At 42.7% G+C, this 16,343-nt stretch overlaps 1 protein-coding gene across 1 annotated transcript; it reads left to right on the top strand.

The window, feature by feature from the left end:
* Positions 1-995: 995 nt before the first annotated feature.
* On the top strand, positions 996-15,923 carry eci2 (enoyl-CoA delta isomerase 2). Its single transcript, XM_046356276.1, is given in 11 exon segments — positions 996-1,153; positions 2,149-2,311; positions 8,306-8,347; positions 8,349-8,405; positions 9,143-9,325; positions 9,651-9,720; positions 9,998-10,100; positions 10,218-10,338; positions 12,247-12,336; positions 12,578-12,721; positions 14,917-15,923. Coding segments are annotated over 11 exon segments (1,173 nt in total). The 5' UTR covers positions 996-1,109; the 3' UTR covers positions 15,073-15,923.
* Positions 15,924-16,343: the final 420 nt, after the last annotated feature.

Genomic DNA, 16,343 nt, shown 5'->3' on the forward strand with positions numbered 1-16,343 from the left:
ATGACGAGACACATCCAGGGTTGATGAGTCAAGGACGTTTGCCAGCAGTAGGTTCGGCAGCAGCCCGAAGGCCGGCGATGCCGAACGCCTGAGCTGGACCGGAGGGGGAGCCAATGCGAAGTCTGGTGGGCCATAGGCAAAAGGCTATATTAGCCTTATAGAAATTGCTGCCCAAATAAATGCTTCACAGAGTTCAAGTAACAGACCAATTTCAACATCAACTGTTCAGGGTAGACTGCGTGAATCAAGCCTTCATGGTCGAACTGCTGCAAAGAAACCACTGCTAAAGGACACCAATAATAAGAAGAGACTTGGTTGGGCCAAGAAATATGAGCAATGGACATTAGACTGGTGGAAATTTGTCCTTTGGTCTGATAAGTCTGCATGTGTGGTTCCCAACATGAAGCATGGAGTAGGATGTGTGATGATGTGGGGTTGCATTGCTGTTAACACTGTCAGGGATTTATTTAGAATTCAAGGAACTCAGCATGTTTGCATCAGGTGACCTGGCCTCCACAATCACCCAACCTCAACCCAATTGAGATGGCTTGGGTGAGTTGGACCGCAGAGTGAAGGACAAGCAGCCAACAAGATCTCAGCATATGTGGGAATTCCTTTAAGACTGTTGGAAAAGCATTCCAGGTAAAGCTGGTTGAGAGAATGCCAAGAGTGTGCAAAGCTGTCATCAAGGCGAAGGGTGGCTACTTTGAATAATTTGTTTAATGTTTTTTTTGGGGTACTACCTGATTCCATATGTGCTATTTCATTGTTTTGATGTCATCACTATTATTCCAAAATGTATAAAATAGTACAAATAAAGAAAAACCCTTGAATGAGTAGTTGTGTCCAAACTTTTGACTGGTACTGTATATAACTCCGTGGGGAACGATTTGCGCAAGGCTCCCCAGTCCCTACGGTCATCACCTGAGCAACACGACAACAGCCTGGAACGCACCCTTCATGGAAAGGGTGGTGCAAATGCCTTAGCCAATGGTGAAGGACAACGAAGGTCAAGGGGAGGGTTCAATATTGTAAACAGCTAATTCATTTCGCTGGAGTGTCTTGAACATCCAAGTTATTGTATTTTGGACTGAAATTACCTAACTGTCATGGCTGTGGCTTTACGCAAAATTTCTCCGTGGCGATTTGTCAGGTAAGATTAGCTATAAAGAATCCCCTCACTTGCAATGTAGCCTATGTTGCAAGGATTTGAGGTCAAACCATAGACCTAGTAACAGTAAATTAGCCCGGCTAATTTAAGTAGATTTTTAGTTTAGCTGTCCTGTATGACGGGAGCTAGTTAGTTTAGCTACCGTTATAACAGTAGCCTAATCGTCATTGCGAATAGTTATTATTGTTATTATTATCTTCACCATGCAGTTTTGGCTGGTTGGCACGAGAGTCTGTTAAAACATGCTCTGAACGAGCTAGGGCTGTCTGTCTGTCTTGCTTGGAATTAAGTTTAGCTTGCTAGATTAGCTCAAGTTAGCTATCGCGCAGCTGTTCTGGGGTGCTTCCGTATCCCTGACGGAAAAAAAAGATTGCAGTCAGAGTGCAGAATAACTGCAGTTATTCTGCAATTCTGCCGTTTTTACGTCCAAAATACCCCAGTCGACTTCAGTTACAGCAGCAAATGACAATATAAAAACAGAATGTTCATGACCTAACATTCCAACGTATCAGCTACCACGAAAAACACTTACACGATGACCTGTTGCTAGGATGTGGGACAAAGGGCATAGCTGGTTGTTGAAAGGCTAGTTACTCAGTTAGCCGTTCAACAGCTAGCTATGCCCTTGGCCCCACATCCAGCCGGAGCTAGGTTCCGTGTCTATCCAAAGACCCACTCTAAGGTCTAACTAGCTACCATGAATAAAAACCAGAGGAAAGGTCATAACTCATTCTTGATGACCCATCCAATGCTGTCACTACATTGTATCACAAACTGTACTGTAACTCCCAGTACATTATCTTTCGTCCTGTTCCTGATCTTGCTCATATATAATACCACTAATTATTTATAAAGGCCACTGTAGGTGTTTGGATCTAGTTTAATGCCCTCAGCCAAGTTCAGTTCATTTGTGCTTGGCTATTTAATTGAAACCGTACCACTTATGTCACTAATTTGACCTGAAATCATCTCTTCAGGGCAGTCCAAGCCACACACATTCCCACTCTGAAGCTGCACATGACTGGTTCTATGATGGGGGCGACGGTGGAGCAATTCAATCATGCCAAGAGTCAGATGAGCACGCTGAAGGAAGACCCTGGCAATGAGGCCAAGCTGAAAATCTATGCTCTCTTCAAACAGGTTAGAGGTCATTGTGCTTTAGTCTTAGCTACTTGGCTGTCATGTTTCTGAACATCGAGCAATGTTCCCTCTAATCTTTTTCAGTAATGAGCAAATTTCAGGTCTGCTGAGCACAAACTTTTAGTTGTGAAAATTCGGTGCAACTTCTAGTGCGCTTTTACTGTGAACACTGAGTCTCTACCCGCTATAAGTTACAGTTTTAAATGGTCAAGTTGGCTACTGTGGCTATTTGATAACGTATGCCTACCATCAAAAACAGTGGATAAAATGCATCCCATAATATTTCAACATGGAAAAAGCTATTCTATCATTCAGCAGCAGCAAATGTGTGGTGTTCAATGTAGGCCTACATTCCATGAGAAAATAACATGCAGGGAGTGACATTAACCTGTTTATCCACATGTCCTTCAGACAAGGTGACTGAAAATGTTGTCGTTTGATGCAAGAAACCACTTTACAAAATAAAATGCATTATTATTCCAATACCCTTATTACAGAGAATCAGACAAATAATGCTACCCTCTGCCTATAGGCTACTTAACTTATTCAAGACCGTCTTAAAATACAACACGGGCCCTTTTAAGAAATTTAAAAAAGCTCTTTAACTGACTAGCTCTTCAGATGGCTAGAAATGCACACATTTTGTGCTCTTATATGAAGCAACCACTCCCCCATTGTTAACTAGAAGTTAGCTATAACTGGGATAATTACTCACTAACTAGTAAAGAATATGAACAAATGTGCACATGTGGCTACATGTTTGATCTGAAAACAAGCGCATCTACTTGTGACCATTCATGCTGTAAACACAGTCCAGTTCAAAGTGAATGGCACAGATCCATATATGGCAATGTCTATTTGCATATAGGCCTACTGCAGCTCTGATTGCTTATGGCGCACCGGTCTGTGTCGACGACTGGCGTGAGTCATGCCTGTCAATGCAATAGAATCTTACTCTGATGCGCTATGCCTACAAGCAAATCTCTTGCACAGGTAGTTTTGCATATTAAGTCTTGCATAGTTCATTTTGTTTTTGTATGTTACATTGAAAGTGGTTAATATTGCATTGATTCGAGCACCGTTCCCACAGTAGAGCGAAACGTTGTCAAATGTTAACTAAAGGGGAAAACTCTTGAAGTTAAATTTTGTCCTTCTCTGCACTGGCTGATATTTCTTCTGCGTAGCTTAGAGGGAACATTGACATTGTATGATAGATAGAAGGGGTGCTCCTTTTTTCCTTTGCTGTGTCACAGTTGTATTGAGGAGCATATTACTGAAGGAATCCTTGGGCTTATAGTGGCGGGCCAGTAATTGAAGGGTTGACAATTTCGAATCCCAGGGCTAACAAAAAACATTGAGGGTTGCTGGCATCATCTTGGGTGACTCAACTTACTTCAACGGACTCTGTGCGGCTCTTAGGCTGTCTGTGTGTGTGGGGTCGGGTGCTTGCATGTTTGATGCTGTTTCAGCAAAAATACAAGTTTTCATTGTACTGTACACAGAAAATTCTCCAGTGTTAAATCAACACTGAAAGAGGGGGACCATATAGATACTGGAACCAGTGTTAAATTAACACACTGCTCAGTGTAAAACCTTATTTGAATATTTCCTAGAGTGCCATGCCTTTAGAGTGAATTGTAGAGTTTTAAATTTTATAGCTAGAGCACTCCTGATATCTCCAGGAGTGATAAGTATCATTTTTTGTCTTTATCTGTTGTGGTTTAGTACTTTATTTTTGCTAGCTAGGGCCATCTACTTTAAATGCTACCTGTCTTCCCAGTTGCTTACTTAGTGTGTGAACTGCTGACTTGTTCATAATATGCAGATTGTTGTTTACACATCAACCAGGATAAATGGGCAGGGCAATTTGTGACTTGTTTTGGTAATCAATGGCTGTATTGGAGGGGGAGTGGTTTCACCTCTCCTAGGCAATCAGCAATTGGTACAGGGATATGTGCTCTACACCTCGGCTAGGCAATTAGCAAATGGTTCTTCTGTCTCCCCTGGTATGTCAGCCGCGGTTGTGTCAGTCAGTGGTGGTTTTGTCGCAAAACTAAGGCCGTTGCCGAAATTAGGACTGTTCTGAGGAAGGAGGAATTTTTGAGGAAGGAAAGAGGAGGTTCATCACACCACTTTCTCACTTGAGTATCTTACCTAGTTATTTACAGTTGATCTAATTTTTATCTTTTGTAGCTTTTTCTATACTTGTTTGCACCTCCCCATCCCTTGGCTGCAACCCTTCTAATTTAGTCTACCCTGCACGCCAACCCATGTGGAATTCTGGGTCTCTGGCATCGTTTGGAATTGCTGATCTGCGGTCAAGAGTTCTGAGTTCATGGATCACCCTAGAGAACACTGCTACTCCAGCTGCTCGCTCTTCATCTGACTCTGTTTTCTCTCATAGTCCGATAGCATCTGGTTGTTGCGGTGGTGGCACAAGTCTAATCATTTCTCTTAAGTGGAGATTTTCTCCTTTCTCCCTCTCACCTGTCCATCTCATTTGAATTCCACTGTCACTTTTTGCATCCTATGACTCACACTGTCCCCTTTCCTCCTGGCTGGCTTGGCCCTCCCCTCCTGATCTGTGGCTGAGTGACTCATTGTGAGCTTACAGAACAGGGGTGCGGGCAGCTGACTGAAAATGGAGGAAAGGTCCTCGAAGTTTAGTTATCATCCTTTCTCCCTCCTCTCTACCTTCTCTTCCTCTGTATCTGCTGCTAAAGCCTCTTTCTACCACTCTAAACTTCAAGCATCTGCCACTAGCCCTAAACTCTTTTCCACCTTCTCCAACCCCTCCCTCGCTGCGGACGACTTTGTCAATCACTTTGGTGACAAAAAGGTTGACGACATTCGCTACTCATTCACTCAGCCTATTGAGTTCACTGGTCTCACATACACAGAACTACCCTAAACCTTGACCTCTTTCTTCCCTCTATCTCCAGATGACATCCTGCAACTAGTGAGGTCTGACCACCTGACAACCTGCCCGCTCGACCCTCTCCTCCCTTCTCCAGACTATCTCTTGAGACCTTCTCTCATTCCTCACTTCCTTCATCCCTGACCACTGGCTGTGTTCCCTCTGATTTCAAAGTGGCCCTAGTTGCTCCCCTCAAGAACCCAACACTGGACTCATCTGACGTCAAAAACTATAGACCTGTACCCCTTTTTTTCTTTCCAAAACACTTGAGCATACTGTCTCTGATGAACTTTCTTGTTATTTCTCTCAGAATGAACATCTTGACCTTAACCAGGCAGACTTCAAGACCGGTCACTTAAACGTGACTGCTCTTCTCTATCACGGAGGCTCTCAGCACTGCCAAAGCTGACTCGCTCTCCTCTATTCTCATCCTCCTAGATCTTTCCGGTGCCTTTGACACTGTGAACCATCAGGTCCTCCTCTCCACCCTCTGAGCTGGGTGTCTCATGCTATGCACACTCTTGGATTTCATCCTACCTGGCAGGCTGCTCCTAACAGGTGATGTGGAGAGGATCTGTGTCTGCACCACGTACTCTCACTGCTGGCGTCCCCCAGGGCTCAGTTTTAGGCCCTCTCTTCTTTCTATACACCAAGATACTCAGCTCTTTCATATCCTCACATGGTCTCCCCTATCACTGCTATGCGGATGACACTCAACTACTTATCTCCTTCCAGCCTTCTGACACCCAGGTGGTGACACGCATCAGCAGGGGTTCAGGCACGGCATGGCACTGATCCCGTAGAGGTTAAAGTCATGATGGACTGCTGTTTCTCTTTGCATATTTGAGCTGTTCTTGCCATTATATGGAATTGGTCTTTTACCGCCCCTACCTTGTCACAAGTGATTGGTTCAAACTCATTAAGAAGGAAATAAATTACACAAATTAACTTAACAAGGCACACCTGTTCATTCAAATGCATTCCAGGTGACTTCCAGGTGATTCCACCTCAAGGAGCTTGTTGAGAGAATGCCAAGAGTGTACAAAGCTGTCATTAAGGCAAAGGGTGGCTATTTTGAAAAATATCAAATATATTTTGAACTTTTTTGTTGTTGTTGGTTAATACATGATTCCATGTGTTATTTAATAGTTTAGATGTCTTCAGTATTATTCTACAATGTAGAAAATAGTAAAAATAAAGAAAAACCCTGGAATGAGTAGGTGTCTAAACTATTGACTGATACTGTACATATTACTTCAATTAGCTTGACTAACCTGGACCCACGCACATTGACTCGGTACCGGTACCCCCTGTATACTGTACATAGCCTCGTTATTGTTAAAATTTAGTAAATATTTTCTCAACCCATATTTTTTCTTAACTGCATTGTTGGTTAAGGGCTTGTAAATAAGCTACCACCTGTTGTATTCGGCGCATGTGACAAATAACATTTGATTTGATTGCGTCCTACCTGACAGGTCGCTCCTACCAGGTGGCGTGGCGAGAATCTGTCTCCTCACCACGCGCTCTCACCACTGGTGTCCCCCAGGGCTCTGTTCTAGGCCCTCTCCTATTCTCGCTATACACCAAGTCACTTGGCTCTGTCATAACCTCACATGGTCTCTCCTATCATTGCTATGCAGACGACACACAATTAATCTTCTCCTTTCCCCCTTCTGATGTCCAGGTGTCGAATCGCATCTCTGCATGTCTGGCAGACATATCAGTGTGGATGACGGATCACCACCTCAAGCTGAACTTCGGCAAGACGGAGCTGCTCTTCCTCCCGGGGAAGGACTGCCCGTTCCATGATCTCACCATCACGGTTGACAACTCCATTGTGTCCTCCTCCCAGAGCGCTAAGAACCTTGGCGTGATCCTGGACAACACCCTGTCGTTCTCAACTAACATCAAGGCGGTGGCCCGTTCCTGTAGGTTCATGCTCTACAACATCCGCAGAGTACGACCCTGCCTCACACAGGAAGCGGCGCAGGTCCTAATCCAGGCACTTGTCATCTCCCGTCTGGATTACTGCAACTCGCTGTTGGCTGGGCTCCCTGCCTGTGCCATTAAACCCCTACAACTCATCCAGAACGACGCAGCCCATCTGGTGTTCAACCTTCCCAAGTTCTCTCACGTCGCCCCGCTCCTCCGCTCTCTCCACTGGCTTCCAGTTGAAGCTCGCATCCGCTACAAGACCATGGTGCTTGCCTACGGAGCTGTGAGGGGAACGGCACCTCAGTACCTCCAGGCTCTGATCAGGCCCTACACCCAAATAAGGGCACTGCGTTCATCCACCTCTGGCCTGCTCGCTTCCCTACCACTGAGGAAGTACAGTTCCCGCTCAGCCCAGTCAAAACTGATCGCTGCTCTGGCTCCCCAATGGTGGAACAAACTCCCTCACGACGCCAGGACAGCGGAGTCAATCACCACCTTCCGGAGACACCTGAAACCCCACCTCTTTAAGGAATACCTAGGATAGGATAAAGTAATCCTTCTCACCCCCCCCCCTTAAAATATTTAGATGCACTATTGTAAAGTGGCTGTTCCACTGGATGTCATAAGGTGAATGCACCAATTTGTAAGTCGCTCTGGATAAGAGCGTCTGCTAAATGACTTAAATGTAAATGTAAATGTAAATTTGACTTGGAGTCCACAGGACCGAAAAATTTGTGAACGCAATAACCATGCTTCTGTCACTCACTAACAAATAGTCATTGGTGGTAACTAGAATTAATTTGAAAGGCAAGGCACTCTGGGAAATAATTGAATAAGGTCTGACACTAAGCAGTGTGTTAATTTAACACTGATTATAGTGTGTATATGGCCCCACACTTTCAATTTTGATTTAACACTGGATAATTTGCTGTGTATGTTTTAATGATTAGAAAGCTATCCAAGGTATCACCCCCCTGTTTCAATCTGTTTTCTTCCATCTGTGAAAATGACCTAGATTGTTCACCTGTCAGAGTTCATGAAGGAGACAGGACAAGTACAGTAAGGCCTTAAAGTGTACTAGAGACACCGGCTGTATCTCATTTCAGTATCTCCTCTTCTCTCTTTTGGTGTCTTACTAGGCTACTCAGGGACCCTGTAACACCCCAAAGCCAGGGATGCTCGGACTTTGTCGGCAAGGCCAAATGGGATGCCTGGAAGTCTCTGGGTTCTGTATCTCAGGTAATCTACATTCCAACATTGCATATACACGGAGTATACAAAACATTATTTTTATTACATAGACTGACCAGGTGAATCCAGGTAAAAATCTATTATCCCTTATTGATGTCACTTATTAAATCCACTTCAATCAGTGTGGATGAAAGGGAGGAGACCAGTTAAAGAAGGATTCTTAGAGACAATTGAGATGGATTATGAATGTGTGCCTTTTCAGACTAGACAAGAGAAAAGATTTGTCTTTGAACCGGGTATGGTAGTAGGTGCCAGGCGCATCGGTTTATGTCAAGAACTGCAACTCTGCTGGGTTTTTCACCCTCAACAGTTTCCTGTGTGTATCAAGAATGGTCCACCACCCAAAGGACATCCAGCCAACTTGACACAACTGTGGAAAGCATTGGAGTCAACATGGGTCAGCATCCCTGTGGAACTCCATGGACATAACACCACTCATACATCTTTTATTAAGATACCCATTTGTCCATTTTAAGACTTCTTCCCTAGTTTATTAAAAACAACAGACAAACACACGACTTGCGAGCAATTTCAAACACAGACAAAAATGATAGTTAAAAAACAAAACATATTAGAATCAGCCATTCTTGCTGAATGTCACCCAAAGCCAATAAAAGAACACTAAAAACTCTGTTGTCATCATGATGTGGAGATGTGCCATTGTCTTCACACAATGAAATTGACAGACAGGATACACTGTACATCTCCTTTTTCCTTCCTCTCAGGAGGATGCCAGACAGCAGTATGTGGACCTGATCGATTCTCTGCTGGCTGCCGAGGGGCCTGCGGTAGCCGCACAGCCCACTGGGAGCGCTGCTACCTTTGATACGCTGCTGGTCTCCACGGAGGACAACATCACCACTATCTGCCTCAACAGGCCACAGAAGAAAAATGCCATCACTGTGGAGGTATTTCAAATGCATACATTTATTTCAAATGCATACATTTATTAATAGTCTATTTCCCGCCGCCCAACATCAGCGGCAGTCTAAACGGTAGACATATTTTGTAGATATGTTTCACAGTAGTGAGTACTACATAACATTGTGGAACCATAGAGTATCCTAAGGCTAAGTGTTACCGACTTTGTGGTATGATTTTTGTGTTTCATCAATGAAATGCCTCATAGTGAACGATTTGCTTACTGTCTATGAGAAGAGCAATTACAAACATCCAGTAATCATCCAGCTCTTCAATTCTGTTATTTAAAATAGTTTCCCTCTTGATATCCAGATGTACAACGAGGTCATCAAGGCTTTGGAGCAAGCTGGCAAAGATGACTCTGTCATTACTGTAATCACAGGTAAGAGCCAAACCAACCAATTTCTCCAATGGAAGTCATGAACGCGTTATGGAGAGACTATCAGTGATAAGAATATGCACTCTTTTGCTGGCCCAGAAATGAAACGCTAGGAATAAAGAAAAGCCAGCACACAGTATATTATGGTGCAGGGAAAGTGTGGGGAGCAAGATTTACTGTGTTCCGGCTTTTCTTTCTTTCGACCTCCAAGGCTTTGCCGTGATACTGCTCCAGTCTTCTCAATTGCTTTAAGTGGCTCTCCCTAATTGACCCCCTCAAGGTAGTGGAGACTTCTACTGCAGTGGCAATGACCTGACAAACTTCACCAAAATCCCCGAGGGTGGAATCGAGCAGATGGCAAAGAATGCAGGCGAGTTGCTAAGGTAACGACTTTACCCAAGAGGAGCAGGCAAAAGTTTACCTTGAAGGAACCTTTTTCCTAACGCTGTTGATATCATCTGTTGACAAATGTGTGTGTGTGTGTGTGTGTGTGTGTGTAGGGAGTTTGTCAAAGCGTTCATCGACTTCCCTAAGCCCCTGGTTGCAGTGGTCAATGGTCCGGCTGTGGGTGTGTCTGTCACTCTACTGGGGCTGTTTGAGATTGTCTATGCCACAGAGAGGGTAAGGTGGTTTGTCATGTCCACTCATTGCTGGCTGAGAACACATCTATATTGTATCTCTATGAGAGGTTGGCCGATTAGGATTTTTCAACGCCGATACCGATTATTGGAGTACCAAAAAAGCCGATGCTGATTTTTATATGTATTTGTAATAAACAATACTGAATGAACAATGAACACTTATTTTAACTTAATGGATAAATAAATGTAGTCTCAAATAAATAATGAAACATGTTCAATTTGGTTTATGTAATGCAAAAACAGTGTTGGAGAAGTAAAAGTGTGCCATGTAAAAATAAAAAATAAAAAAGTTTTTGTTCCATGCTCAAAACATGAGAACAAATTAACGCTGGTGGTTCCTTTTTAACATGAGTCTTCAATATTCCCAGTTAAGAAGTTTTTAGGTTGTAGTTACTATAGGACTATTTCTCTCTCTACCATTTGTATTTCATATACCTTTGACTATTGGGTGTTCTTATAGGCACTATAGTATTGGCAGCCTAATCTCGGGAGTTGATAGGCTTGAAGTCATAAACGGCGCTGTGCTTCAAGCATTGCTAAGAGCTGCTGTTTGAATGAATCCTTGCGAGCCTGCTGCTGCCTACCATCGCTCAGTCAGACTGCTCTATCAAATACCAAATCATATATTTAATTATAATATAATAAACACACAGAAATATGAGCCTTTGGTCATTAATGTGGTCAAATTCGGAAACTATAATTTCAAAAAAACCAAAACGTTTATTCTTTCAGTGAAATACGAAACCGTTCCGTATTTTATCGAATGGGTGGCAACCCTAAGTTTAAATATTACTGTTACATTGCACAACCTTCAATGTTATGTCAATTATGTACAATTGTGGCGACTTAATTACAGTCTTTGTTAGAAATAAATGGCCTTTCAACAGCAACGAGCCAGGCGGCCCAAACAGCTGAATATACCCTCACTCTGCTTGCACTGAACGCAAGAGAAGTGACACAATTTCCCTAGTTATTATTGCCTGCTAACATGAATTTCTTAACTACATATGCAGGTTTAAAAAAATATACTTGTGTATTGATTTTAAGAAAGGCATTGATGTTCATTGTTAGGTACATTATTGCAACGATTGTGCTTTTTTCGCAAATGCGCATTTGTTAAATCATCACCCGTTTGGCGAAGTTGAAGTAGGCTGTGATTCGACGATAAATTAACAGGCACCGCATTGATTATATGCAACACTGATCAAGCTAGTTAACCTAGTAATATCATCAACCATGTGTAGTTAACTAGTGATTATGTGAAGATTGTTTTTGTTTTTTTATAAGATAAGTTTAATGCTAGCTAGCGACTTCCTTGCAGCCACAAGGTCCTTTTGATGCTGCACTCGCATAACAGGTGGTCAGCCTGCCACGCAGTCTCCTCGTGGATTGCAATGTAATAGGCCATAATCGGCGTCCAAAAAGGCAGATTACCAATTGTTATGAGAACTTGAAATCGGCCCTAACTATTCGGCCATGCCGATCGGTCGATCTCTATACATGTCTGTTAGTTGATGATAATACGATATTAGCATTGGTTTATATCAGGGTTGGGGTCAATTTCAATTCAGAAAGTAAACCCAATTCCAAATGTTCCTCATTGAAAAGCATTGAAGATAATTGGAATTTCAGTGTACTTCCTGATTTACCTGGAATTGAACCCAAACCTGGTTTCCAACGACACTCCTGGAGAGATACTTGGTCCCCAAGCTTTTGTTCCTGCCCACCAGCACTAATATATCTGCCAAGCTTGGTCACGATTGTTGTAGTGCACTACCCATACCACTACGTCCACATTGCCATTCTCCACTTCCATGCTTCACTATACTCTGCAGTAAGAGGGTGGGGGTATTCCTGCCTAACGTATGCTTCTTCCCCCTCCAAACAGGCTACATTCCACACCCCCTTCAGCCAGCTGGGACAGAGCCCAGAAGGCTGCTCCTCCTACACCTTCCCTAAAATAATGGGCAATGCAAAGGTATGGATGCACAACCTTGTTCATTTACTGCAAATGTTGCAATTCATAGAGGGGTATTCTCAGACAGTTCTTCGCAGTTTCGCTTTTTCTAACATCAATCCATGATTGATGCAAAAAAGGTAAAGTTTCAGATATGGATCAACTATTTTTTTTATTTTTATACTTCTGTGTTTTAGTTGAATGTATTTCAATTGGAATTGAATGAAATTACACAACAGACATTGCCATGCTCTGTGACTAGGCCAGTGAGATGCTGCTGTTCAACAAGAAGCTGAGTGCCGTCCAAGCTTGTGCCCAGGGCCTGGTGACCGAGGTCTTCCCTGACAGCAGCTTCCAGACCGAGGTGGCCACCAGACTCAAGGCCTATGCCAAGCTGCCCAGAAATGTGAGTCAAAGCCCCAGTAAATATTGAAAGTCAGACATTTGAAATGCTTGTGCATTTTGTGGAATATATTCCTGGAACGTATCAAAATTGATGAAAGCTGGTTGTATTTTACAGAACTTCCTTTTGAATGTTCCAGGAATTTTGAATGATGTTATTATTGGCTGTAGTTGCGCTTCCGTGGACGGGAGGGTGCCAAATCGTGCAAATTGAATTTCATTGACACATTTTTCAACAAGTCCCAAGCTGATCCGATGGACAGCGCAGTTGAATATTCAAAACTGTCACCAATATATGATATGGCAGTATATCTAGACCACAATATTACATAATCGCTAACATAAGCAGAGAAAATGTTACAGGAATGCGTCATTAAGTCTGCATGGCAATGATGGCAAGGCTACAATATTTGCACAATTGGCAATGAGTTACAGACAACTATAATGCTTGAAGATTGTTTTGCTTCAGATCAGTAGAAGAGCTGAGCCTAAAATTGTTTGTCATGCATGCCAAAATAGATTTAATCTCATAGTAAGCCTTTGATTCTGCTTTGTGCTGTTTAGGGGGTATCATTCCCTTATTATTGTTACTACTGGGCGAGGCATAACCAATACACAATGTAAATGTATACAAATCATTCATAAATTTGCAGGTTTGATGCCTTCATTGCATGCGAAAATGAACAAATTAAAAAATATTACCTATACCTGTGGATGTATTTCAAGCCTACCTTCAAATTCAGTGCCTCTTTGCTCGAAATCCAAAGAAATCAGCCAAGACCTCAGAAACAAATTGTAGACCTTCACAAGTCTGGTTCATCCTTGGGAGCAATTTCCAAACACCTGAAGGTACCACGTTCATCTGTACAAACAATAGTACGCAAGTATAAACACTGTGGGACCACGCAGCTGTTAAACTGCTCAGGAAGGAGATGTGTTCTGTCTCCTAGAGATGAACGTACTTTGGTGTGAAACCTTGGTGTGGACCTTGTGACGACACTGAAGGAAACCGGTAGAAAAGTATCTATATCCACAGTAAAACTGTAAAAGAGTCCTATATCGACATAACATGAAAGGCCGCTCAGCAAGGAAGATGCCTCTGCTCCAAAACAGCCATAAAAAAGCCAGACTACGGTTTGCAACTGCACATGGGGACAAAGATCGTACTTTTTTGAGAAATGTCCTCTGGTCTGATGAAACAAAAATGGAACTGTTTGGCCATAATGACCATCATTATGTTTGGAGTAAAAAGGTGGAGCTTGCAAGCCGAAGAACACCATCCCAACCGTGAAGCACGGAGGTGGCAGCATCATGTTGTGCGGGTGATTTGCTGCAGGATGGACTGGTGCACTTCACAAAATAGATGGCATCATGAGGAGGAATGTTATGTGGATATATTGAAGCAACATCTCAAGACATCAGTCAGGAAGTTAAAGCTTGATCACAAATGGGTCTTCCAAATGGACAATGACCCCAAGCATACTTCCAAAGTTGGTGCAAAATGGCTTAAGGACAATGAAGTCAAGGTATTGGAGTGGCCATCACAAAGCCCTGACCTCAATCCTATAAAATATTTATGGGTCGAACTGAAAAAGCGTGTGCAAGCAAGAAGACTTACAAACCTGACTCGTTTTCTCTTGCCCTGTCAGGAGGAATGGGCCAAAATTCACCAAACTTGTTGTGGGAAGCTCGTGGAAGGCTACCTGAAATGTTTGACCCAGGGGAAACCTCTAATTTAATCCATTTTAGATTAAGACTAATGTAACAAAATGTGGAAAAGCCAAGGGGTCTGAACACTTTTGAATGCACAGTATATTTCTGGAGTGTTATTATATCTCCTAGATATAGGACAGACACTTCAAGAGGTTGTTTCGTATGGTTTTTGCCATTTATGAATGTGTTATTCAATGCATTTCTCTGGGGTAAAGTAGTAAAGGCTAAATTCAATATTATATCAAATAACTTGTTCGTATATATATATATATATTTTTTGTACCTAAAGGAGTCCTTAATTCAATAGCTAAATCGTCCATAGTATGACCATCTTAAAACAATTCTCCATTACACCAGCTCTGTCAGGCGGAATGGGTTACCTACAGATCCGCATGAAACCAAAGACACTTTTCTGCATTTTGTATGAACACTAAAGTTTTTCTAATCCTATCTATTTGACCTCTACTTTATTCCCTGGCTGCCCAGTCCCTAGCCCTGTCCAAGCAACTGATCCGTGGGACAGAGAAGGAACATCTCCACACTGTCAACGACCAGGAGGTGGAGCGCCTGGTGGAGCGCTGGCTCTCAGATGAGTGCATGCAGGCCATCATGAGCTTCTTCCAGGCTAAGGCTAAGCTGTGAGGAGATCCTCCCCCAGAGACCCACAGACAGAGCTCCTAACCAGAGTCATGCCCATTAGGTATCAATCGGGAAAAAATGGACCGAAACACGCTCATTTACATTTTCCGTTGTAAAACATTTGAAAATGTATTCTGTCATGTGCCCTAATGAGCATGACCCACATCACACCAATCTGTACCCCACCCCCACCTTTTCCTCCCCTAGTACAGCTCCAGCCTAGATTCACTAACCTGTAAGAAGAGATGTCAATGGGATAAAGCCTGTAACCATGCTGAGCCTTGAGCTGATGCCTTTTTTCCCCTTCAGTTTTATCAGATGGTTTTGTAAATGAATTATAATATTAGTATTATTATTGTACCGTATGAACACCCAACACCCCCGTTCGGTAGATTAACTGTTGATCTAGATTGTTTTGCAATTAGCATATCTGGGCATTCCATGTTTTGAAACACCAGTGAAGTTAACTGCCAAAATAAAGGAAACGCCATCATGAAGTGCCTTTTAATAGGGCGTAGGGTCACTAACTCAGGAACCACACCTGTGTGGAAGCAGCTGCTTTCAATATACTTTGTATCCCGCATTTATGCAAGTGTTTCCATTATTTTGGCAGTTACCTGTAACTTACATGGACTAAGCTTCCAAGAGGTGCATATGGTAAGTTGAAGGTGGGTAGTGCCTTACAGTCCAAAAAAACTGAGCTGAGCAAAGCGGATTGTGTTTTGCACTGTCCAATGGTATTTTATATGCACTCAAAAGTATTCTTGGCGATGGCATCATTGTTTCACACATCTATATCTGTTTGATTACAGTAATAAATACATTTGAGCAACAAAATCCCCAAAAATCGTCAATGTGTCTTTGTCAAACTTATTTGACAAAAGGATGATAATGATGGTGAAGGGTTGTAGGATAGTTCTGCCATTTAATTTAATATCCTGTAGAGGGTGTACTGCACCAAAAAACAACTGCAACAGCTCTGCAGCCTTCATGCCAGCAATATTTAGATAGTAAATCAAAAGGGACAAAGGACGATTTAGTTGCTAATTGTATACATAACATTTTGGTTTGAATGTAAGTGTACTTAAATTATATAATATTAATACACGTCTTATCTCATGAAACCTGTATTTTATTTGCTCATTGGTATGGGGAGGTGTACCCCTGTGTCCAGTGAGCTGAATTCAGGACAGTATTTCTGTCCATTTGGAGTGGACTCTTTTGGCCCAAGGGCACCCCAGAGGCACATTCCAGTACTACTTCTATTCACACCA

The sequence above is a fragment of the Oncorhynchus gorbuscha genome, linkage group LG07 (genome assembly GCF_021184085.1).
Source record: "Oncorhynchus gorbuscha isolate QuinsamMale2020 ecotype Even-year linkage group LG07, OgorEven_v1.0, whole genome shotgun sequence".
Taxonomy (NCBI): Eukaryota; Metazoa; Chordata; class Actinopteri; order Salmoniformes; family Salmonidae; genus Oncorhynchus; species Oncorhynchus gorbuscha.